General features: G+C 36.3%; 2 protein-coding genes across 4 annotated transcripts; one reads left to right on the forward strand and one right to left on the reverse strand.

Moving 5' to 3' along the window:
* Window positions 1–54: 54 nt before the first annotated feature.
* dctn6 (dynactin subunit 6) lies at window positions 55–3,700 on the reverse strand. The gene is made up of 7 exons (XM_088342709.1): window positions 3,563–3,700; window positions 3,116–3,180; window positions 2,923–3,028; window positions 1,327–1,412; window positions 1,202–1,249; window positions 984–1,126; window positions 55–905 (listed from the first exon to the last, which is right to left on the reverse strand). The coding sequence occupies exons 1-7, from the start codon at window positions 3,589–3,591 to the stop codon at window positions 813–815; spliced, it is 570 nt and encodes a 189-aa protein (XP_088198835.1). The 5' UTR covers window positions 3,592–3,700; the 3' UTR covers window positions 55–812.
* Window positions 3,701–4,663: 963 nt separating this feature from the next.
* hgsnat (heparan-alpha-glucosaminide N-acetyltransferase) lies at window positions 4,664–23,737 on the forward strand. Of its 3 annotated transcripts, none has more exons than XM_088342704.1 (18): window positions 4,664–4,831; window positions 6,355–6,470; window positions 6,544–6,680; window positions 8,635–8,750; window positions 8,826–8,895; window positions 9,356–9,428; window positions 9,562–9,665; window positions 10,931–11,007; window positions 11,112–11,142; window positions 11,421–11,581; window positions 11,645–11,760; window positions 13,917–14,038; window positions 18,777–18,903; window positions 19,001–19,087; window positions 20,407–20,484; window positions 20,622–20,692; window positions 21,818–21,930; window positions 22,729–23,737. In XM_088342704.1, the coding sequence occupies exons 1-18, from the start codon at window positions 4,735–4,737 to the stop codon at window positions 22,908–22,910; spliced, it is 1,878 nt and encodes a 625-aa protein (XP_088198830.1). In that variant the 5' UTR covers window positions 4,664–4,734; the 3' UTR covers window positions 22,911–23,737. The 3 variants fall into 3 exon arrangements, with proteins under 3 accessions (XP_088198830.1, XP_088198831.1, XP_088198832.1); XM_088342705.1 differs by having other exon boundaries at window positions 9,359–9,428; XM_088342706.1 differs by lacking the exon at window positions 4,664–4,831 and adding an exon at window positions 5,093–5,254.
* Window positions 23,738–24,042: the final 305 nt, after the last annotated feature.

The raw sequence follows: 24,042 nt of genomic DNA on the forward strand, positions 1-24,042 counted from the left end.
TTTCGTCCACTCTACCACGGAGGACGTCTTGAACCCAAAAGTAACTTCCAAAAGTAAGTTAAACTTAACTTTATTTCTTTATGGAGCATATTTTATGAAATGTTTTTCTTAGTACAAAACAATACAGGTTACTTATGCAAGCCTTAAACATACAAAATATAGCACTGAAGCAACTTACGGACAAATTCAACTTACGAACGGACGGTTGTTCGTAAGTAGGGCAGCGTCTATTCTCGCAAACGAAAGTTTTAAAATGTTTAATTTTTTTATCCTCCCGGTAAATCCACTATACCAGCTCAACTCCTGTCACACAAAGTATTTTTTTTATCTTGTGTTATTTAATCATCTACACATTTTTTCCATTTAAGTACAACTCACCAAATACTATTTTGATTTTAATGTTAAAGCATGCGTACAATTTTCGTGCTTTTGCCTTTATTTTTGATATTAGGACTTATCCATGTTTCTATCCCCTATATACATCAATTTCACTTTGTGATCCCCCTTGCTGTTTTTGCTGTATGATACATGATAAGCCTCTTCAGTTGAAATCAAAACTATCAGATACTAACAAAGCAGTCTACAGAATTCCTAGTGGACGGATATCAGTCATTTTATTTTTTATCTTGCTGTTTGTGATTCATATGTTAATCAGTGCAAAACTGATCATGTTTTAGTTGATCAGATTGTGATAAGCAGGGTTTTTGGGTTACTAATACAAGCAAGAAAAGGTAGAGACTGATAAAGATGACTGGATTGCTGGAATATACTGTACAGTGATGCCTTAATTTTTTTATTTCGCTAATTCCAATTTAACTAGTGGTATGACTAGCTTTGATGGTTTTCTTCAAGTGATGGTAGTTGGGTAAAATCTTCATTAAGAAGTCTAGCTGGAGTGTTTGAGGCTGGAAAGGAAAACGGGAAATGTCAAAGAAATGTTCAGGCAGCTCTCTTACCCTCCCCCACATATGCTGATTTGATACCTGTGGTCTTTCAGTCTGCACCCGCCTCATACAGCCAGAGCCATAAATAACCGTATTCTCAGGTATGACCTCACATGTGTTCACCTGGCAGAAGGCCCCGATGATGCAGCCACTCGTGAGGATCACGTTCCTGCCGACGTCAGCTGAAAAACGCAATGGAAGATGTTGAGTAATTACAAAATAAACGATTAAAGGTGCAATATGGGGGTTCGACTCACCTTTTGATTCTATAACGTTATTGTCTCCGATTTTAAGGGCTTGTGACACTGGAGAATCAATTAAGGCAAATGTGCATTTTGGTCAGGTCAGAAGAGGAATGTTCTTTCAGGAGGACAAAGGATACAACAGCCGACTTCGAACACGTTATTGACACCAATCATCATTGTCTTTGGCTCCACTTCAGTGTCTGGTGTGATGTTTTCCGGATAACTTGGAATAAAAACGGGTGTGAAATACTTTACATTTAAGGGGAATAATACATTCGAAATTTATTGCATAGATTGGCAACTGTATGGCAAATACAGTGATGCCGCAGCTTTTTGAACACCCTCGGACAAAAAGTCAGATTTTTTTGCCATTGCTTTCAACTAAACTTCAGGACGTTGACAGTGAAAAGAGGTTTACTTTAAAGCCAGTTGTGGCTGGTTTGAAAATGTTAAAACGGGGAACTAGTATCCAAACTAATAAAAGCATTGAATACTCATCAACACTGCCAATTTACGCATTAGACTACCACTTTTCTCCCCTTAAAAACACCTATCAATTTAATTTTTTTTAATCCACAACTTTTTCAATTTCAGACAACAAAAGGTTATCTCAAGACTAGTATTTTATTCTACTGCTTTATTTTGAAGCGAGACTACGTCTTATGATTGTAGGAGCAGTTTCTTTGTACACTATTAGATTTCCGACTTCTGGTTTCAAATGAGCACATGTTTGTTTTGTTAAAAGATTGTTTTGCGGGTAAAAAAACAGTGCATGATAACCTCTACCACTTTTTAATGTCAAAAGGTTGGCATGTATAGTATTGTTACATCATACGTTTTTGTGTCCAGAAGACACACAAGGCTAGCGTGAGAAGTGATCAGAAAACTGACAGAACTGTTAATAAAATGCCTTAAAATGATCATTAAGTTTATTGTAATCATTTTGGAGAACAACAGAGAGCAAAATAAAACAAATCACTGATCTAGTTTACAATTATAAAGGTTGTTCCTTAACAAGTGTTTAACTGTAAGACAGTTAATTTTTGGAAAAAAATTCCCAACCATTACGAGGGAAGAAAAACATGGCATGAAAAAATATGTAAATCTTACCAAAACGTGGTTATATCAAGGTTTTATTATTGCAAGCATAATGAACTGGCATTGCCAGGCATTCTACTTGAGAGGTTGTTTTGTCTATGGTCTGCTGAAAAGGTACCAGGGGAGAGGTACTACTGTGTAACTAACAGATTATATCACCACGTTATATTGAGTATTTCTGTATTCTATTTATTTTATTTTTTATTTTATTTTCAACACAAGGATACTGCTGGAAGTGTGAATTTCCCTACGGAGATGAATAAAGTATCTATCAAAGTGTTCACGAGCATCTTATTAGCCGTTTCGGAGCCTATAAGCCACATACGAACACATGCACGCAATTTGGGATTTATACATAAATTCAGATGGATTGATTTAAATTTTCATCAGTAGTATTTACATCCTCGTGTTCAAGACTAGATTGCTGGGCTATACTGTACACACATATTATCAAAAACGTGGATTTTTCATTTGGGTAAGAACAGATGAATGTGTTTACATTTGCTGTCTGATGGGGTAAATAAATTCAGATTTTAACCGCAACCCTGAAACGGATTGACTCGAAAACGGAGGACCTACCTAATTTTGAATTGAAACAAAAATTGTATTAGAAACACATTGAGTTCCAGTGTCACCTGTTAATAATAACAGCTTGTTCCTCGATCAAATTGCCTTCTCCGATCACAATAGGCCCCGCTTCTGCAATAATTCGTGCTTTTGGGTGGACTACTGTCCTTGGGCCTATGGGTATATATGAGGGAGGTTAGAAAAAAATAGGATACATGTTCCTAAATCAAATGCTGAACTATGCAAATCCAAACATCTTACCAATTGTAACATCGCCTTTGATTTCACTTTCAACACAAACTACAGCACCAGAAGCGATCTTTACACTTGGAAGAAAAATAAATTGAACATTATAATATTGACGAACACCGGCTATCATCCAACTAGCATTGCTAACATTGTGTCGGTGCATTCGCAATGATCGCAGCAAGGCTTTAGGGCTAGGACCCTAGCTTGGCCTTTTGGCTGAGAGTAAGTGTCCCGGCTCCCAGGCTTTGTAGCGTATTATGAACTGACCGATAACGGATAATGGATAATGAATAACGAAGATAGATCAATAACCCTTAAAAACCCCAAAACCCCCCCGCCGCCCAAAGTGACTTCCAGTTCACATAACGTAAAAACATTTGCTCGCTCTAAAGTTAAAACCAAGCAGTAAGCACTAAGCAAAAAGACTGAGAGTCGTTTAAAATTTCATATTTGTAATACCTCTTTTGCGAGTTTTGTTTATCCGCCATCGTGATGGGTGGAATCAGATGGGAGTCGCCGCACTCGACGCTCGATTGGACGGCAGCATCGATAATCGATTTTACAGCCTATCTGTCGAAGTTTCGGAGCATGCGCCAAATCTGGAACAAAAAAACGAAGGGTTTTTTTTTTTTGTTTTTTTTTTTCAAAAAATGAATTTAGAGAATTAGCTTTTAATGAGGGGCAGCACGGCAGCGCAGTGGTTAGCGCGTGTGCGGCACAGTTCTGAGTTTAAGGGGGTTTTGGAGTTTTTAAGGGTTATTGTTCTATCTTCGTTATTCATTATCGATTATCCGTTATCGGTCAGTTCATAATACGCTACAAAGCCTAGGAGCCGGGACACTTACTCTCAGCCAAAAGGCCAAGCTAAGGTCCTAGCCCTAAAGCCTTGCTGCGATCATTGCTAATTTGGCGCAGACCGATATATTTGGGTTCTCGTGATCTTCATAGATTATTCACAAATCCAGATCTACAGTCCAGTGTAAAGCACATTGTAAAGTGCTTTGGGAGTTCTTCATTGACTTGAAAAGCGCTATGTAAATGCAGACGAGACCAGACCAGATCTCGGTTAATTTGATAAAAAATAATAATAATAAATAAATAAATAACAAAATACCATACAATGAAAGATCCAACATCTTCTAGGAACCTTTTTCGTTTATGACAGTTATTGTTCTTTTTATGTGAGAAACAGATTGGTTCAGTTTATCGGTAGTTGACTTGGCAGCCTTGCCTTTGAAATTATGGAGCATGCGCTAAATCACGCAATTTCCTCAATTTTAATGTTGTTCAGTTTTGTTTTTGTTTTTAAAGCACAAATATTGACAGTTCTATTGGAGGGTGGAATTTTAATAAAACAATGTGTTAATAAAATTAAAATGTAAATTATTATATTTTCGTATTTTTTGTGTTGTTGTTGTCGAACATTAATTATTTACAAACGCTAAAGCATATCAACAAAATGCCTTTTGCATTAAAACATGCTTGTTGGTTGGCATTGCCCTTCTGCTTGAAGTATTTTCTCTTCCTAAAAAAATCGGAAGTGACAACTTGCTGTTATGGGCAGGAGCATAAACAAAAACACTGAAAAGGCAACTTCACTCGCCTCCCCTGAAAAGACACCCGAACGCACAATGGTGAACTCAAGGAAATTCCGCACGTTTTATTTCTCAATTCTTGTCTCACTTCTAGCCATTTGTGTGGCACCACAAACAATTCATCTGTCTTCATGTGAGTATTCTCGCTAAACTGTTGGTCAAACTCACTTTAGCTTGTTAAGCTATAGCTAAATAACTGCCATGTGTATAATATTTATTATTTTATAGGATCGAATATTTACGCAATAATGCCTTAGAGTTTTCACGATAGCACATTTCCAGTCACTTTAAAATTGTCAGAAAAACTGCAAAACGTCATGCTTCCACTCCCATTCTTTCAAATAACCGTTTGAAATTCCCTCATTTGTGGTATTAATCGGATACAAAAGCACATGTGACAATGTAGCAGTCACAGATCCTGCCTCCTAGATCACATGTTTTTTTTTTTTTTTTTGCTTGAAAGCTTTAGCATTAACCGTGTCCACCCTACTCGTTTTCCAACCCATATTCTCGATATTTCAAGCGGATAATTCGGATAGCGAGTAGAATCTGTAAGGTGAGTTCCAAATTGTTTCATTCTAATCCGTTTCAAGCACCAATATAGCATTTATGTCCAATTTGTGCAACTCGCTATTGATTGTGTGTATTTATTAAAGCGCTTTAGATAAGCTTTACTATGGACCCTCGGGATACAATAATAGCCTTTCTGAACGGAGTTTGCCGTATAGGGGGAAACAAACCCTATAGTCGATAGCTAATGCCTGACGAAAACCTGTACCCTGGAATTGAAAAAAATGCGCACAGTAAGAACGACTTATTTTTAATAATAATGTATAAAATTTAAGTAAATTCTAAATAAATGCATATTTAAAGAAAAAAACAAACAAATCGTATTTACTTTTTGTGTGACGTGACTTAGCTGACAGGTGCAGGGAGAGTTGAGAAATAAGTGTTAGACATATTTTGAATCTTTTACTTGCAACGACCGTCCTTTCATCAATCGCCTCATTTTTTTAATCATGGTCCTGATTGTCGATTATTTACAGCCATGTAACTTAGCGAGGGCATCAATTTGTGTGCCTTCTTCGTATGTTTTGATAATCGCGAGTTTCGTTTCCGTGATTAACATGTTTTCGCTTCTCCCTGTAGTACTACTGCAAGCGTTAGACCCATAAAGAAAAATACCGTGCCAAAAAATATCCAGTATCATATCGCAGACTCGCCAAGTTGTCAAAAGCACACTTGAGTCTAAACCGTATCAAGAGAAAGGAATGGTGGGAGGTAATTCTGCAAATAGCATGTTGGCATTTTTATGATGCCACGACGCAAACCAATAGCAGACAAACATTTTATATGATATCGATCAATAGCATACAGTTATCTTAAACATGTAACGCATTATACGCTCGAACACCACAAATTAACAAGTTTTTGGGCACGTGAAATATTTTTTTCTTAGTGTCGTATAGCAGGGAAAATGCCGTAAAGTATTCCACACTCTAAAATGAAAACGGTGTCACTGTATCCTAGGGGTGTACTGTACTGATGTATTATCCCTAATGCATGTGGGTGTGGTCACTTGTCCAAAGAAAAAGAAGGAACTATATTGTATGGTCCCATCAGATGCCATTTTAATGCTGCCGATTCTCTCCACAGCTACACTATTTCAATCTAAGCATCCAAACCTAAAGATGGACGAAGCTTCTTTGACGGTCATCAACGAACTCGATGGCGAGTTGGTGGTGTCTTGGACGTCACAGCGGTGCTATAAGGTAAACACTCGTCCATGATCATGCTCTCGTCCTCATTACTTTGTGGTGTTAATTTCTTTTTACCATTTTTCAGTGTCTTTATCAACAGCTCGGGGTGGTCTTAGCCGCAACAAGTCCAGGTCAGCCGAGCTCTGAGGACTTTGTTGTAAACACGCAGCACGGAATGACGATTCAAGTCAACAGCACCTCTGTCAGAGAGGACCTCTGCTCGTGAGTTGAAGAAAGTGTAGTATTTTGTTAAGGTAAAATATGAATACAATATAATGCGACTATTGTTAGTGATAGCTAGGCCTGGGCGATAAAACGATAATGATAATTTTTGCCATCATAAATCATAACGACTGATGAGAACGTTCACTAAAAATCAAAAACTTAAACTGTGATCACACCACCCAAACATGGGAGAAATCGGGGTGCTAATGCAATGAAAACACAAGTTCCAGAGCAACATTCAGGAGACAAAGGTGACGGGAACCAGCCAATTATTTCGCAGGAATAGAGGTCGAGTGGCTCACACTCGGCTTACCTACTAAAACCATGCTGAAAGAGTTGTAGACAGTAGAGGCTCATCATCTGTAGTTTTTGGAGTTATTTTTGCTAATGTCCCTGTGTTCTGTGATTCAGGTTACTAAGAATGAATGTTTTTTTTTTTCAAGATCTTTTAATGGCCTTTTTAGAAGGTTCTCCCGTTAGCTGCTAAAGATATCTTACACCAGTGTCTGAAATAACGTCTGGGGCATGTGTCTTTTACGTCGGGCATACAACTTACAAAAAGTTTCCGCCCGGGTGACCGGCAACTTTTTCAAGAAAAAAAAAAAATCATTCGGGTTTTTTAAAATTTATTTTATTTTGTTCTTTTCTTTTTTTTTCCCTCTCAAATCAAACGTTTGCTTTATTCCGATTTTGAAGTCTTTGTTCGGTTTGGAAATTTAGGAATTTTGGTTTGTTTGGCAATTTGCATACTCTGCAGCCAATCGGAATAACTTCGCACTTCTGGACCTTCCCGAGCGTTATAAGGGCGTGCATTTGCATACCATTTTCCAAAGTAGACTCACAGAGAACACAAGAAAAATGGATAAGTGGTTCGGAATCAATCCAAAACATAATCCCCAGAAGAAATATTTAAAAGAAGCTAACAAAATTGATGATGCTACAAAACGTAAACGTACATTAAAAGCATCGTGGAAAGAGGAGTTCACGTGGCTTGTGGCAGACGACGCAACGCAAACATTGCATGAATGAAGATGAGTAACTACAGGTACATACTGATGGCAGATGGAAAACAGCAATGTCATATATATATATATATATATATATTGTTAAAGTCAATCATTATTATGACTATTTCGTGGCCATATTTGCACAGATAAAATACATGTATATGGTTTAATTCGACATTATGGTGGGGGCAAAAAACTCACGCGACCTCTTGTTGAGTTTTCGGAAAAAGAGAGACAAAAGTTTATTCGTGACGTCAGAGGAATCAGTACAGAGCCAGAACACGACTTCAAAATAAAATACAAGATTGATAAAAGTACAAAAGATATAATTACACTCATTGTTGAAACGTTACTTTATGTGTGTGTTTGTATGAGAAACATTGTTTTTATATTTAGTAATATAAAAACAAGCTGATTACCTTGAGACATAAAATCAAGAGATTTACATTAAAAACCTGACATATATATATATATGTATACAATGAATGTTATAAGTAGATTTTTAATAAACTTAATTTTAAAGTGTTATGTTATATATTCTGATTATCAATCCTAAATACTTTGCAACAATGTTTTTTTTTGTGTGTGTGATTAGTCGTCTTATTGTCTTTCAAGTTGTGAAAAATGGGGCAGGCAACTTTTCTGAGTTGTCTGCCCTGCTGTCCGGTAACCTTTTGTCATGAGTTTCAGATACTGCTTATACCAGTTTTGACCAACTCCAGCTATTTGTTCTTTTCAGTCACTCCACAAGAAAATGTGGAAGTAGGCTTCCAAATTTTGCCAAGTGTTATCCTTCAGCGTTCTGTGGTGTCTTTTTCAAGTGCACACAGTTAAGCCCCATTCTTAGCTGCAAGGACCTCTAATGTTTAATCATTACGCACTGTTCCTTTAAAGCTTTTCCATTCATGAAATAGTACGTAACCATCAAAAACTTTCATTTGCAGTATTCCTTTCCACTTTGGGGAACAAGGAAACTACTCTCTATGGATAAAGATGTTGAATAGCTCTGCGTTCAACTGCTCAATCGTGACTGATGCAGCCCCAGTAAATAGTTACATACGTAAGTCTGTCACAAAGAATAATTTCTTCAATGTGAATTTACATATTAGTATATCTTGTCCCAAACTCTTCACAGCAATCTTGATAGCCTTCCTCGTCTTTGCTGGACTGGGAATATTTTTTGCTCTGGCAAGAGCGATATTACCGTAAGTCTGTATGTGATCTGAAAAAGAAATACTTTATAGAGGTAAAATTGGTGCAAAAGTAAAATGTATCTTTAAAACCAAATTTGGTAGTTGGAGCCAAGAAATGTTTACTTTTAGTTGATCTATCTGCCGTCCGATCTGTCCTTCTGCCGTCCGGTCAATCTGTCGTTATGTTGTCCCATCTATTGGTCGTTCTTTTTATCTGTTGTTCTAGCTATGGTTTTGTCGTTCTATCTGTCTTTCTATCTTTTAATCTGTTGTTTGGGCTTTCTGTCGTCTGTCGTTCGATCTGTCATCCGATCTGTCATTTTATCTATCTTCTAATATTACCCTTTCCAACAAATCCACATTTTTGGCTACAAATAAAAATTTTGTTTTTAAAGCTACAAGCTACTTTTACATCAAAATTTCCCACGCATTTTAATCCCGGATATTTCTCATCTAATTTGTATTTCTTTAGAAGGCTGGATTTTGTAAGGGGCATCTTCTTCAGATTTGGTAGTACCTTGGAAACAGAGCGGTTGATCAACTCAGTGAGTACTAGTTGTACGGTTTATATATGATCAATGAAAATATCATCGTATGAAAAATGTTATTTTGGGGATAGAATGATGTACTTTTTGAGTACATCTTCACAAAATTGTTATGACTTAATTGTGTCTCTAGGAGTTGGGCTCCCCTGGCAGGATAGTGTCGCCGGTGACTGATAATATCCTACCGCCCCCACCCAGTCCCAGCAAGAGGCTGAGGTCCTTGGATGTATTTAGAGGGTAAAACTGTCTTCTCTGGTGTCTTGAGACCCACTTTTGAAGAAATGTATTATATTTATTCAATTTTCATTTCAGTAATTATACATTTAATCGTATAATTACAAATCACAATATTTTAATCTTTTTCCAATAGACTTTTTCATTTTTAATTTTGTCCTTTTTTCATTGGAATTTCAAAATTACTGCACATAATATTTTTATATCGTGTATGTATTTTTAGCCTAGAATATAATGTATTGTCTTTGTAACATGTGAAATGCACAATGGAATGAAACAGTGGTATCTTGATGGTCCAATAACCTGTACAAGATAAAATCACCACAGTTTAAGATAATACGTCAAGGGTAATCGTATAGAAACACGTAATACTATCCATCCATTATCTGCACCGCTTATTGTAGGGTTGCGGGGATGCTGGAGCCCATCCCTGCTATCTTCGGGCAGTGGGTAGGGGGACACCCTGAACTGGTTGCCAGCCAGTTGCAGGGCACACAGGAACAGACTATTGGCTCGCTCATTCACACCTAGGGGCAATTCAGACCGGCCAATTATCCTGACATGCATGCTTTTGGAATGTGGGAGGAAACCGGAGTGCCCGAAGGAAACCCACGCAAGCATGGGGAGTACTTGCAAACTCCACACAGGAGGTTCAATCTCATGACCTCAGAACTGTGCCGCATTAACCACTGCGCCGCCGTGCTTCCCTCACATAATACTAAATAAAAATAAATAAGTTAAAAAGGAAACTATTCAATTACAATTTTAGAAGTATAATTTAACACAAATAAATGGAATCATTACCACCTCACCATGATATACAATAAGACCTCGGTTATCGCGGTTAATGAGGACCAAAACCACCCGCTAAAAGTGAAAATCTGCGAAGTAGCGACACCCCTTCAAAAAAAAAAAAAAATCTCATCTCATTACCTGCACCGCTTATCCTTATTAGGGTGACGCTGCGTCCGCCGAACTCGATCCGTCGAGCGGCCCAGGAGTGACCTCCGTCGACTCCCCAGATATTATTTGTTGTGTCACACATTGCTTAAATTAGATAAGTTTTATCCAGATTTTCAGTTAGAATAATCTTTTTCAGAAAACAGAAATTAAAAAAAATAAAATAACAATTGTCAGATTAATTGAAATAATGATCTATTTTTTTGCATTCCTATTGGCAAGTAGCAAAACAATATCCACTCTGTTTTGTTTTTAAATTGGAAATGAATTACTTGTTCCAAATTTTAATCATGTCTATCATTTCACAGGCTTTCCTTAATTATTATGGTTTTTGTCAACTACGGAGGAGGGCGATATTGGTTCTTCAGACATGAGAGCTGGAATGGTGAGGATGTATTTCAATGTCTATATCACATTTATAAAAAAAAAGATCAATATGCTTTTCTGGATGCTTTATTTATTTAATTATTTCTGTGTGTATTATTACAGGCCTAACTGTGGCAGATCTCGTCTTCCCTTGGTAAATATCCAACTTTTAACAGCTGTTTCCATTTTTATACATTCCTTGTGATCATTTTAATTAGAAATGCATGATAATTATTGGCCCAACGGTTATTGAACCAATAACAGCCAAATATAACTGCTTCATTTATCGGTCTGATAGAAAAAAAAAGACTGAATGATTACTCATCTAACTGATGCTACGCTATAATCTTCAATCAGTTGATATTTCATGTTAAAAAGACTGTAGGCTTTTATATTTCACTATAGAAAATATTTTGTTTTTTTTTCTTTAAGGTTTGTTTTCATCATGGGAACATCTGCCACACTTTCCATAAATTCCTCGCTGCGCTTCGGCTCCAGACGCACGTCACTATTAAACAAAGTCATGTGGAGGAGTTTACAACTTTATGTAATCGGCGTCATAGTCATCAATCCCAACTACTGCCAGGGACTGTGTAAGTTTGACCTTTGTGTTTTAGTTTCTTTTTATTTCTGAATAATTCTTCTTCGCATGCCAGTGTCGTGGGACAACCTACGAATTCCAGGTGTTCTTCAGCGCCTCGCCTGGTCGTACTTTGTCATTGGTTGCCTGGATCTGTTGGTGGCCAGAGTGAATCTTGACATCTTACCATCGGTTAGATGCCTTTATACCGTGATACCTCTACATGCGAGCTTAACCACTTTACGTTCTGCCGGCGGGCCGTCAGTTTGTTGATAAACAAAGTTGTGTCTTCACGATGTTACCAGTCACTGAAATATGTCATGCTACAAAGCATTAACCTCTTGGGGTTTTAAGATATACTGACCATTTCAAAATCGGTTTGAAATAAGAAACACGAAAACTATAAAGCCGGTATAATTCATCCAAAAGTGCTGTAATATTCCACTCTTGAACCAATTATTCACAAACATGGCCTGGTTACATACACAAGAGTGAATCCAAGCGTGTCAAATATTTACTCCAAAACACACAATAATGCCGACGGATGAAAAAAAAATCCGCCTAAGAGCATCACTGCATCATTTGTCAATCCTTGTAACCATAATTCTAATTTGAAAGTAAAAAGACTCGTCAGATGATTTCCAATACGGCTTATAGCCTCTGACCTTTTAATAGCAAGCTTTCTTCCCACTGGCCTTAGCCTGCTATAGCCTATTAACGCCTGATAAAACAGTAACTTCAATTTTAAGTGAACAGTATTATCAACAGTCTTGCGTGTTCTGCAACCCTACTCCCACTTATCCGCACCTTGCATACACCTCTATTACGCTAGCAACCACCGACTCCCTGCATAGTAAGTGCTCATAATGAACTTATTATTGAAATTATTTTTTGGTAGTATTGTATTTATATTATGTATGTATGTTCATGTGAATCTACTATTTAACATCTGTTACTTGCCAATAGACCTACTTTGGCTTAAAAAAAACATTTAGCCAAGATGCCCATGTTACACTCATTTGCAGGCACATGATTGGAAAAAAAATAAATCTCACTAGGAAAATAAAAACCTTCCATTACTGTGTGTTCCAACTTGGCTTACTCAATGTTAGTAGCTCTTGCAGTGAATATTTCAGTTTAGGACAAAAATCTCAGAGTGTTACCTTTCATAAGAGAGACCAAAACCGTCCATATTCTCCAAACGTTTCAAAAACAGCATTTCATTTACTTTGGGTACGTCTTGGATTGAAATTTTAGGCGAATTTTACAGAAACGTTAAGGGGTTAAATAGTTTCAGAATTGTGTTAGTATCTCGAATTGCACATGTAATGAGCAAACTTTCCTGTTATAAAATTGTTTAAATTTGATTAATCCATTCCCGGCCTCCCAAAAGCATTAAAGTTGTACCCTAAATGGCTATAAAACGCATTCAAATAGTAATTTAATATGAAAATACATTCATAAGATGAATAGAATATTACCAAAATACAATTTAAAGTTATTGTGAGCACTTACCATGGAAAGAGTCGGTGGTTGCTAACATAAAGGAAGTGAATGCGTGGTGCGGGATAGTGGGGGTAGGTTTTCAGAACACGTTGATAATATGTAAGCACGTACGATACACTTAAAATTGAAGTTAATGTAACTTTAAATGACCGTACAAAAACATTTTTTACTGCGTTATTTTCAAATTTTATTTTAATAAAGGAAAGCGCCTCATAAACTCCTGCGGATTTATTTGTACTTGCTTCCTCTTCTTGATTTTCTCAAATCAGCCATAGCTAGCCTTAAAATCCACTCCTGCTATCTTTTTGTCACGTAGCCACAATAACAAAGGTGTCCATCTTGTCATAAATAGTGGTTCATAATTTTGAAAGACTCACACACACACCCCTGGTTGTTTTAATAGTGTTTAAATAGTAGAGGTTTAACAATCATACCTCTTAGCTAGGTCACTCACACGAACATGCTCATGTTTGTCTAATATTTCTGACTTATTTAAAGAAACATCATCCTCTTTTTTTTCCTCAGTAAACACATTACCATTTCCTTTTTAGAAATCATCACTAGGGACACAAAATGCAACAAAAAGTAGATGGAATATGGTAAGAACAAGCTTGAATACAGGATGGACATGTGCTTACTGGGACTAACTAATGCTGGTTGTGAAATTCTCATAACTCGGATTTTCCCACGTATGTTGAGCAAAATTTATGTTCTAAATAAACCTTGTGTATCATAATTTTTTAGTCTCGAGCTGCTCGTATATAGAGGTGTGACTTTTATGATTTTGGTCATTTTGAGTCCTATGTGTGAGAGGAAATACATGTATGATTCTGTTTCCACAGGATGCTTGGTGGTCCTCATGCGTTGATGTATTGCTCTACTGGCCAGCATGGATTTTTGTGCTCCTTCTAGAAGTTCTTTGGCTCTGCCTCACTTTTCTACTTCCTGTAGCTGGCTGCCCAACGTGAGTCTAATGATTTGATAGCTCTGGGAAAAAACGGTCTCTTAGTCTGTTAGTGGTGGTGTGTACGTTCTTATAGGGCTCTTCTGATGGAAGCATACGGTCTGTGGCCCGAGTGGCTTGGACTTGACTTGGCCTGCATATGTGGGTTGCAAGTCATGGAGGGAGTAGCCCACAATGCCCAGTGTAGTCCTAACAACCCACGTCAGTTGTTCTCTCACCTGTGCCGTGCAGCTGCCATACCACACGCCACGTTGAAGCAGAGGATGCTATAGATTGTTGATCTGTAAAAGATGAGGAGCATCTGAGGGGAAAGACCATCCATATACAGAAAATAATTGGCCCCTTGAACTTTGTGACCTTTTGCCACATTTCAGACTTCAAACATTAAGATATAAAACTGTAATTTCTTGTGAAGCATCAACAATAAGTGGGACACAATCATAAAGTGGAACACACTTGATTGGATATTTTAAACTTTTTTAACAAATAAAAAACATTAGTGGATGTGCAAAATTTTTCACCCCCATTGAGTTAATACTTTGTAGTGCCACCTTTTAATGCGATCACAGCAGCAAGTCGCTTGGGGTATGTCTCTAGCAGTTTTGCACATTGAGAAACTGATATCTTTGTCCATTCGCCCTTGCCTAACAGCTCAAGCTCAGTGAAGTTGGATGGAAAGCCTTTGTGAACAGCAGTTTTCAGTTCTTTCCACAGATTCTCAATTGGATTGAGGTCTGGACTTTGACTTGGCCATTTGATATGTTTTTTGTTGAACCATTCCGTTGGAGCTTTTGCTTTATGCTTTGAATCATTGACAAATCTCCGTCCCAGTCTTTTGCGGACTCCATCAGGTTTTCATTCAGAATGGTCCTGTATTTGGCTCCATCCATCTTCCCATCAATTTTAACCATCTTCCCTGTCCCTGCTGGAGAAAAGCAGGCACAAACCATGATGCTGCCACCACCATGTTTGGATGGTATGTTGAGGGTGATGAGCTGTGCTGCTTCTACGCCGAACATAACGTCTCGCATCGTTGCCAAATAGTTCGATTTTGGTCTCATCTGACCATAGCACCTTCTTCCACATGTTTGTTGTGTCTCCCAGGTGGCTTGTGGCAAACTTTAAACAACACTTTTTATGCATATCTTTAAGAAATGGCTTCCTTCTTGCCACTCTTCCATAAAGGCCAGTATACGACTTATTGTTGTCCTATGGACAGATTCTCCCACCTCAGCTGAAGACCTCTGCAGTTCATCCAGAGTTATCATGGGCCTCTTGGCTGCATCTCTGATAAGGTTTTTCCTTGTATGAGCTGAAGGTTTTAGGGGACGGCCCGATCCTGGTAGATTTGCAGTGGTCTGATACTCATTCCGTTTCAATATTATTGCTTGCACAGTGCTCCTTGGGATGTTAAAAGCTTGGGAAATATTTTTGTATCTAAATCCAGCTGTAAACTTCTCCACAACAGTATCTCGGACATGCCTTGTGTGTTCCTCATTTATGCTTTTAACAGACCTCTGAGACTATCGCAGTGCAGATGCATTTATACAGAGAATTGATTACACATTGGTGGATTCCATTTATCATCGTTAGTCAAGTTTAAAATATTCAATAAAGTGTGTTCCACTTCATGATTGTGTCCCACTTATTGATGATGCTTCACAAGAAATTAGTTTTACATCTGAAATGTGGCAAAAGGTCACAAAGTTCTAGCGGGCCAGATAGTTTCGCAAGCCACTGTAAGTTTCTTGAAGGAAAATATTCTTTGCTTACATTACCTCACCAGGTGGCAAGTGTTGGTAGACCAGGAGAGGTCTAATATGATATGAAAGCCTAGGAAATTGACGTTTCACTGCTCCACCACTTCTCCGTCCAGGAGGATGGGGACATGTTTGGTCTCTCTGGACCTCATGAAGTCCACGGTGACATCCTAGGTCTTTTAAGTTTTCAGCACCAGGTTTGTTTGCTGAACACCACCAACAGAGCTGCTGTATCTCCTCTCTGTATTGGGTCTCAGTGTTCCCTGAGATGAAACCCACCATTGTAGTTTCATCTGTGAATTTCACAACCGTATTGGATGGCAGCACAGTCGTGAGTAAATGAGGTGAACAGGGCTAGGCGGAGCACATGACAGCGTTTCCCCAATTCTCACCACCTTAGGCCTATTGGTGAGAATGTGCCCGATCCAGCGGCAAAATGACGCAGGCAGAGTACCATGTGTAGCTTCAGCGCCAGCTTGTCTGGTATGACTTGGCTTAAAGCTCAAGTCATATGTGTTTGAATTTCAATTCCGGCATTTTAAACAAGGCATTACTTCAACTTATCATTGTAAAAATTATAAATGACCGATAAATGTTGTCGTGGTTTAGCCTGGGGGTCGGCAAGAGGCCGCTCTGGAGATGCTTGTGGCTCTTTGGTGGTACCTAGCAGCTCCCTGGTGCTTTTTCAAAAATGTTTGATAACCGAAAATGCTTTTATAACTGTTGGAGGAAAATCAAGACACAAACATTCTTGTATTTTCCAATGAATATAAATAAATACTGTATTTTAGGGACTACAAGTCATTTTTTTTTCAAAGTTCTACTTACACTCCGATTAGACTTATCTGTGAATTTTTTACCACATTATTACCAGGTGTACTGTATCATTTCACGTTATTTTTACTAAACTGCAAGAAAGCGCTTTAGGCCTGTGTTGATCATTTTAACATTTGCCATAATGTGCAAAAAAATGTCCTCCTTTTTTTAAAAATTGAAACACAATCGTGCAGAAGATGATGTGTAATTTGCCAAAATAGCGGGAGGCATTTTATGCTGAGATTTTTTGCCACACCGGTAATTTATAAAAACAACTAAGAGGACCAAAAATAATATCATATTCTGCAGATTATTAGCTGCAAATAGTGAACTATGCAGCCGAAAAGCAGAAAGAAAGTTTGGAGTTAGCAGGACAATTGTAAGAGTGGAGGTGACGGTGAGTCTGATGCAAGCAACATAGAAGCAGAAAGACGAAACAAACGGCACACCATCCACCGTGACACAGAGGATAAAAATTGAATTTTGTGATTTTGAGTGAAAATGAATTTGGTACGCATGTTCTTTCATGCTATAGAGTTATTTGAATAACTCTTAATGTGTTACGTCATTACTGATGGGCGTGTCTAAGATAATACACAAACATTTCTTCTCAGATTTATTTTAATTTAAAATTGCCTTTCAAGAGGACATGTGTGATTTGGGTTTTGGATTTTATTAAATACTTTTCCCCCAAAATACTGCTAGTGTGACTTATACATGTTATCAATTCTAAATTATGCAATAGTTGGCTGGTGAGACTTGTACTCCGGAGAGACTTAGTTCAGAAAATTTGGTACAGTGTGTATGTGTGTACAATATATATATATATATATATATATATATATAGCTTTAAATTTTTGCGGCTCCAAATGTATGTTTGTTTGTTTGTTTCTCATTAAACATTTTGGGTTGCCAACACCTGGTTTATCCTATAAGCTAAAAAAAAAAGGCAAAATATGGAGCATTATTTTCCAAAGTAGTACAAATCACGAGGGACTACCTCCCAAATTAATCACTTTTATTAATACCATTTCATAATCCTTATAAAAAAACACCCTAAGTGTTGGATAATCTGTATAAAAGATATTTAAAAAAATAAAAAAAAAGAAGTAAATTTACTAAATTATGACATGTCATATTAGGTTCCCACAATATTGAACACAAAGATAATATGTCATCTATCACTAACAAATTTGAATCAATGATTGAATATTTAATGTTGAGTATATTAGCCCCGTATTTACAAAACTATTAACTAATGATGAGAATATTTAATATTTCTTATTATTAATGATTGAATTTATAAGCTGTCAAATAGTCCTTTAGTTAATTGTTTCACATCTAACTGCATAATTTCCTCATTTTTTGGTCGAGATATATTTCTTGGTTTTAAGTGCAATGTCCAGGGTTGAAGTGCAATATCCCAGTTGTGTGTAATTTCTATTCTATATGTGAGTACTTAATATTAGAGGGAAATATTTCATATTTTTTTATTTATTTATTTTTTTATACTGTGTATACTAGATCTGCACATTAAACCAAACTCTAGATTGCGATACAGATATAGTGATGTGATGTAGTACAATTGTGTAATCGCAAGGCAGTGGGGAAAAAAAAAAGAAACTTTGTAAATTTTGAACTTCTTTTCTAAAACACTGTACTTCGAGGCTGCAAAGAAAATGTTATTGGCATTTTATGTTAATGACAATACTGTAAAGACGATGTTGAACCTTTGAGCCTTGTGTGAGCAGATACAACCATTACAAAGCTCCCCAGAAGAGTGTTGTTTTCTCAAGGTTAAAGCATGTCAATATGAATTACCTTTGTGTTGTCTGCATTTTAAGGAGCATTTTTGTACTTATTTGTCTAAGGCTTACATGGAAATCTGAATAAAAACATTTTATGTTTTTGCTGTTAGGACCAATCTAGGATAAGTCACAGGATTTTAAGTGAAATAAAATATCATTCAAGGGTATTTTTCTGGGTTTTCAACGACACATTTTTCCAAAATCTTGCAGCCCTAATGTATACTTTGCCAACTTTAGTGCAAGACTAATTTTGTTGTAGCAAAACAATGACTATATAAGGGATTCTGCACCTATACTAAACATTTTTCTGTAATTTGCCTTGAGTTTATTTTCCTCTATTCTCTTTTGAAACAGTGGCTACCTAGGCCCAGGTGGGATTGGAGACATGGGCATGTACCCAAATTGTACTGGCGGTGCAGCTGGTTTCATTGACCGCTGGCTACTCGGAGAAAAACACATCTACCAGACGCCCTCGGCCAGAGTTAGTCAAATGACTCAATAAAATGGACATAGATCAGACCCGTGTAAATAGTCGAAATCACAAACTCGTGGTTGACTCAAGTTATTTTCTTTTGAAGGTCATTTATGCCACCCACATGCCGTATGATCCAGAGGGTGTTCTCGGAAGCATCAATTCCATTGTTTTGGCTTTTCTTGGGCTACAGGTACATTTTTATGTCAGTGTTTTAGTCTTTATAAGCAAGAAATGACTAATTATTGTGACTAAAAAAATAATTGAAATTATTTTTGAAAAATTGTCGTACAGTGGACGTAGTCCCAATTTAGTGCAACTAAAAACAAGTGGGGTGAAATCAAACCAATTTGGATCAAGAAGGGACTGATTTACCACTTGGGTTAGAAATAGGGATGCAGGATAGCCGTTTTTTCCTGCTGATGCCGATAACACATAAAATATAGCTTCAGGTGACGAATACGAATGCAGATAACTAGTAACTTTATCTAAGCCGCATACTATTTTTAGGAAAACAATACACATTTAAGATTTATTTGGTGTTATGAGGTTTGCCTTTCTTTACAAAACATGTCTCCAAAAAGTAGTGCTTTGTGCAAATTACGAAGAGGTAGATAGGTGACACAACCAGGCACTGCTTCTACTTCTATAGAAAATGAAAATATTGTCTAATGAGGAACATAAATGGTTTTAGACTGGTAGAGTGGGTAATTATGAAGATAAAATCTAAAATTTGAGACGCAATTTTTGTTTCAATAACTCCCAAAACACGTGTGATTTTGTGTTGGCAACCTATGAAATATGATTTTCCTTCAAAACAACTATCTAAAAATGTGCTCGATTAAACAAAACCCTTGATCACATAATCACCTAAAATTTGAAGTTATTCTCCATTGAACAAACCCTATTTTTAATCATTTTTTTAAACAAAGCAACATCAACAAAACACTATACCTGGGATTTTCTACGAAAAAAAATTCTCATCCCTACATTTTTTTTTTTTTAATTCAAAGACGTATAATTAAGTCAGTGTATCCTTTTGACAAAATTGTGTGGGTTTTTTAAGTTTTGCCACAAAATGAGCAGCACCCCCGCGACCCTAGTGAGGTTACGCGGTCCAGATAATGGATGGATGGATGGATGGTTAAGAATCTTCCCCTTTTGTTGAGTTGAACATTTCTAGATTATTATTTTTTCTCTTTACTTCATTTTTTTACTATTGCAGGTGTGAATGATGAAGTGACTTCATTTTTTATTGTCATGTCCACACCTTTTTTTAAAAAAATAAGTTTTGTTTTTTATTTTTTAATTGCTTATGTTTCCAGTTATTTGTTTTCAGTAAATTGGAATTAATCTTTTTGAATATTTTTTTCAATGCTCCATTGGTTAGTCTGTCTCTAACAGCAGTGTACTAAAAAATTAGCCTGCTTGGAGAGGTTCTAAACCAATTGACTGTTTCATTTTATTCATTCATCTATTTATTTTAAACTTTTGTCTATGTAACTTTCCTAGGCAGGAAAAATAATTTTACACTACAGAGATCTTCATTCCAGCATCCTATCAAGGTTCCTCATTTGGGGCTTCATTTTGGTGAGTAGATTTCTTTTTATTTACTGTGTCCCCTTAAAATCAATATTCGTCTTAGTTTGACCATAGTACTCATTTGATTTATCTTCCAATGCTATCTTATATGTGCATGAAAATAGAATGATTTGTGTCACACATAGGGCATCATATCAGCTGCTCTCACCAAGTGTTCAACAGAGGAGGGATTCATTCCTGTCAATAAGAATTTATGGTAATTATGATTTACCACTCAAATGTAATTAGGGCTGCTACTAACGATATTTTAATCGATGGATTATTTTTTTCGATGAATTGATTTTTACAAACCACGTTTTTAATGTCTTCCTCTTTATTCAAATATTGAAGTTTTAAACAGACGGGGAAAAGTGCACAAACAACATAATATTATTAATTGTAAAAAAAAAAAAATCCAAATGTTTGTCAAATAACTTAATAAACAAAAGTACATACAAATGTATGCTATACACCTGCAGCCGTGTCAAATACTCTTTTCCTACCATCTTATCGAAAGATTGTTTTATTTGGACTTAATATACAAAAAAAAAGGAAAATCAAACATTTTTATGTGCCGCAAAAAGACATTTCCCCAAAAAAGTTAAACCCACTATTCAAAATTTTGTCAACAGTTTTTATTTTTTGTGGTAAAATATTTGAATTGGACAAACATTCGGAACGTGTGAATAATGTATAATATGATTAAGAATCTTCCCCTTTTGTTTAGTTTTTCATTTCTATATTTTTTTTTTAATTCATTTTTTTACCATTGTATTATCTGGATTTCTGAGATACTTCGTTTGCTTGAAAATGGTTAACCTCGTAGTTTTTGCAAACAAAACTGTCATGAAACTGTCAGTGTTAAAAAAAAAAAGGATAAAAAAAAAATGTAAGATACCTTTTTTTCTATGTATAAAAAGTTTCTCAAGGCGCTATCTGGTACTACATTTTTAACTTCGCAAGGGAATTCCATGCACCCTTTGTTTTCATTTAATATGCTTATTGGCTTATTAATGGCACGGCAGAACAATTTGATGAGAGAAATAGTCCCCAACACTTTTAATAATTGATATAAATCAATTTTGATCCAGTACTTTTCAATGAATTTTTACTTTTTTTTTTTTTTTTTTTTTTGCCTGTACTTTTTCGTCGTTTTCTGTATTTTTTCCATACCTTTCAGAGCAGGGGCGGGTGTAATGGGGATTTCTGCGACCATTTGAGACTTTGTAATTAAGGGATATATAAATTAAAATGTCTTGACTTCATTGATTCATTGTTGCAGCTCTTAATGTAAAGTCAGCCTTTTTTTTTTTTTACTAAAATACATAATTGTTTTTTCCAGGTCTTTGTCATATGTGACGACACTTGGCTGCTTTGCCTATGTTCTGCTTTCTCTGATCTACTACATAGTAGATGTGAAAAAGTGGTGGTCTGGAGCGCCTTTCTTTTACCCAGGTAAATACCACACTTGTGAGGACGGTTACATTATTGTTGGGCGGAGAAAAACACGGCTGCGCATATTATTGCATTTAAAAATATAATTTCTAAACAAATCTAAAGCTAAAAAAAGTATTGTATTATGTGTACTGTATTGAGGAACTAAGAAAAAAAGGTCAACACTTGCACATCAATTACTATGCCCCCTGTTCAGCATTTGCGATATTTTAATGTATGTAGTATGTATTTCCAATTGCTCCACCTGTTTTTCCCTGCAAGTCTCCGCGTTTTTCGTCTTCTTTCTTTTTTTCTTTTCTTTTATTGAGCCCTGACCACATTAGCCAAACTATAAACCATTGCAGTATACACCCACTCTATTTAAAAAATAAAATAAAAAATTAAAAAAAGATATACTAGCCTCACTGAATAATGTCGCAGATATCTTTGTAACTTTTTACTAAGGAACAGCACACAAACAACTCATCAAGGACTAATTAACTAAAGGAAACAATCAAATATTTGAACAAAATTAGCTGTATAATAAAAGGGCAGCAGACCAGTTGTTTAAGCACGATGTTGCAATTTTTTTGTCCTTTTATTCAGATAGTAATATATTTTTTCTCTTCAAAGTCTTTATTACAAATTTTACCCACGAGTGCTATGTCATATGTCGTTGCATACAATGTTTCACGACGTTGATATCAATGATAGTAAAGACGATTCATTTCTAAGCTCCAACGACCTCAAGTTTTAAATTACTTCACAGTATTACTTTCAAATGTTTGATTTCCTTTTTCCCCTTTCTGAATAAATCAGGCATGAATTCTATCCTTGTGTATGTGGGCCACGAAGTGTTTGAGGACTACTTTCCTTTTCGCTGGCGCATGATCAATACCCAATCCCACGCCGAGCACCTCACCCAGAACCTTGTGGCCGTCTCTTGTTGGGTTCTCATCTCCTACGTGCTGTACCGGAAAAAAATATTCTGGAAAATCTAAGACACTTTTTGACTTTGCACTAAGCCCTGCTGGAATGGTCTTCTAAAATGCTCTGAAAATAGAAACTAAGGGACTTTTAACAACACCTGGGTTGGATTTTCAAATGTATTTGCTCCGTTTACATGATTTTGTATTACACATTTGTATAATGAAATAAGGACATTGGGACGAATGACTTTTTATAGACTGCTTTCCAACAGCTGACCTCTGCTAGATATCATGTGGCTCAATCGCCAGGACCAAAATACAACGATAGTTGAAAATTAAATAACTCTCACAGTTTATCTTTGTTATTCTCAATCCTTTTTAATTCTACATTTGAACATTCTGTAAGTGTTAAAGTAATTCATTTTGCCTGTAGAATCTTTGGCCTAAACTTTCTTTAGGATGTTTAGTCCATTCAACATTCACCAAATGTTAAATAATAAAGGTCAGTTGTTCTCTTCTAGTCAAGTCAAGTCATTTTTATTTGTATAGCCCTTAATCGCAAAGAGTCTCAAAGGGCTGCTCTTCTGTTATGTGTTTTATCAAATTATGAGATATGGTTTGGTTACCCACACAAATCCTATTGCTGTCCATGCTATTTAGTGCATTAATGTTTACTGTTCATTATCGCAAGGATATTTGTGTTATATAATGTAAAGTGGACAAAAAATGTCAAAATATCAATGTCATCATTTATTTTTATATGGACAGTTGTCAGTTGTCTTCCCAATGTGTCAATTGCACAGGTCATATATTGTGGACCTTTTTACATTTGTTTTTTACTATTAAATGTTCATATGAGTTTCCTATCTTATGAATTAAATGGACATTATGTAACATTATGTGTGCCTCCTGGTGGTCAAATATAAACGTTCTTTCAGTAAAAAGAACATTTATTTGAATACTAGGCAAAAATACATGAACTACCATAACAATGTCAATTTTCATAAAAAAAAAATCATAGGTTGAGAAATTCGAGTTTTTTCTAAAAATAGGAATCCATGCGGGACTCGACGCCATGTTAGTCTGAAGTCACACTGCTATGGGTGCCTAGAGACACAGAAATGCTATAAGTCTTGAATATCAAGCGAAGCTCGCCTTTCGCGCGACTTTGACATACGTAACATATTACGTGTTACGTTTGGCC

Source organism: Urocampus carinirostris, chromosome 8 (genome assembly GCF_059441175.1).
Source record: "Urocampus carinirostris isolate Australia breed hairy pipefish chromosome 8, RoL_Ucar_1.0, whole genome shotgun sequence".
In the NCBI taxonomy this organism is placed as follows: domain Eukaryota; kingdom Metazoa; phylum Chordata; class Actinopteri; order Syngnathiformes; family Syngnathidae; genus Urocampus; species Urocampus carinirostris.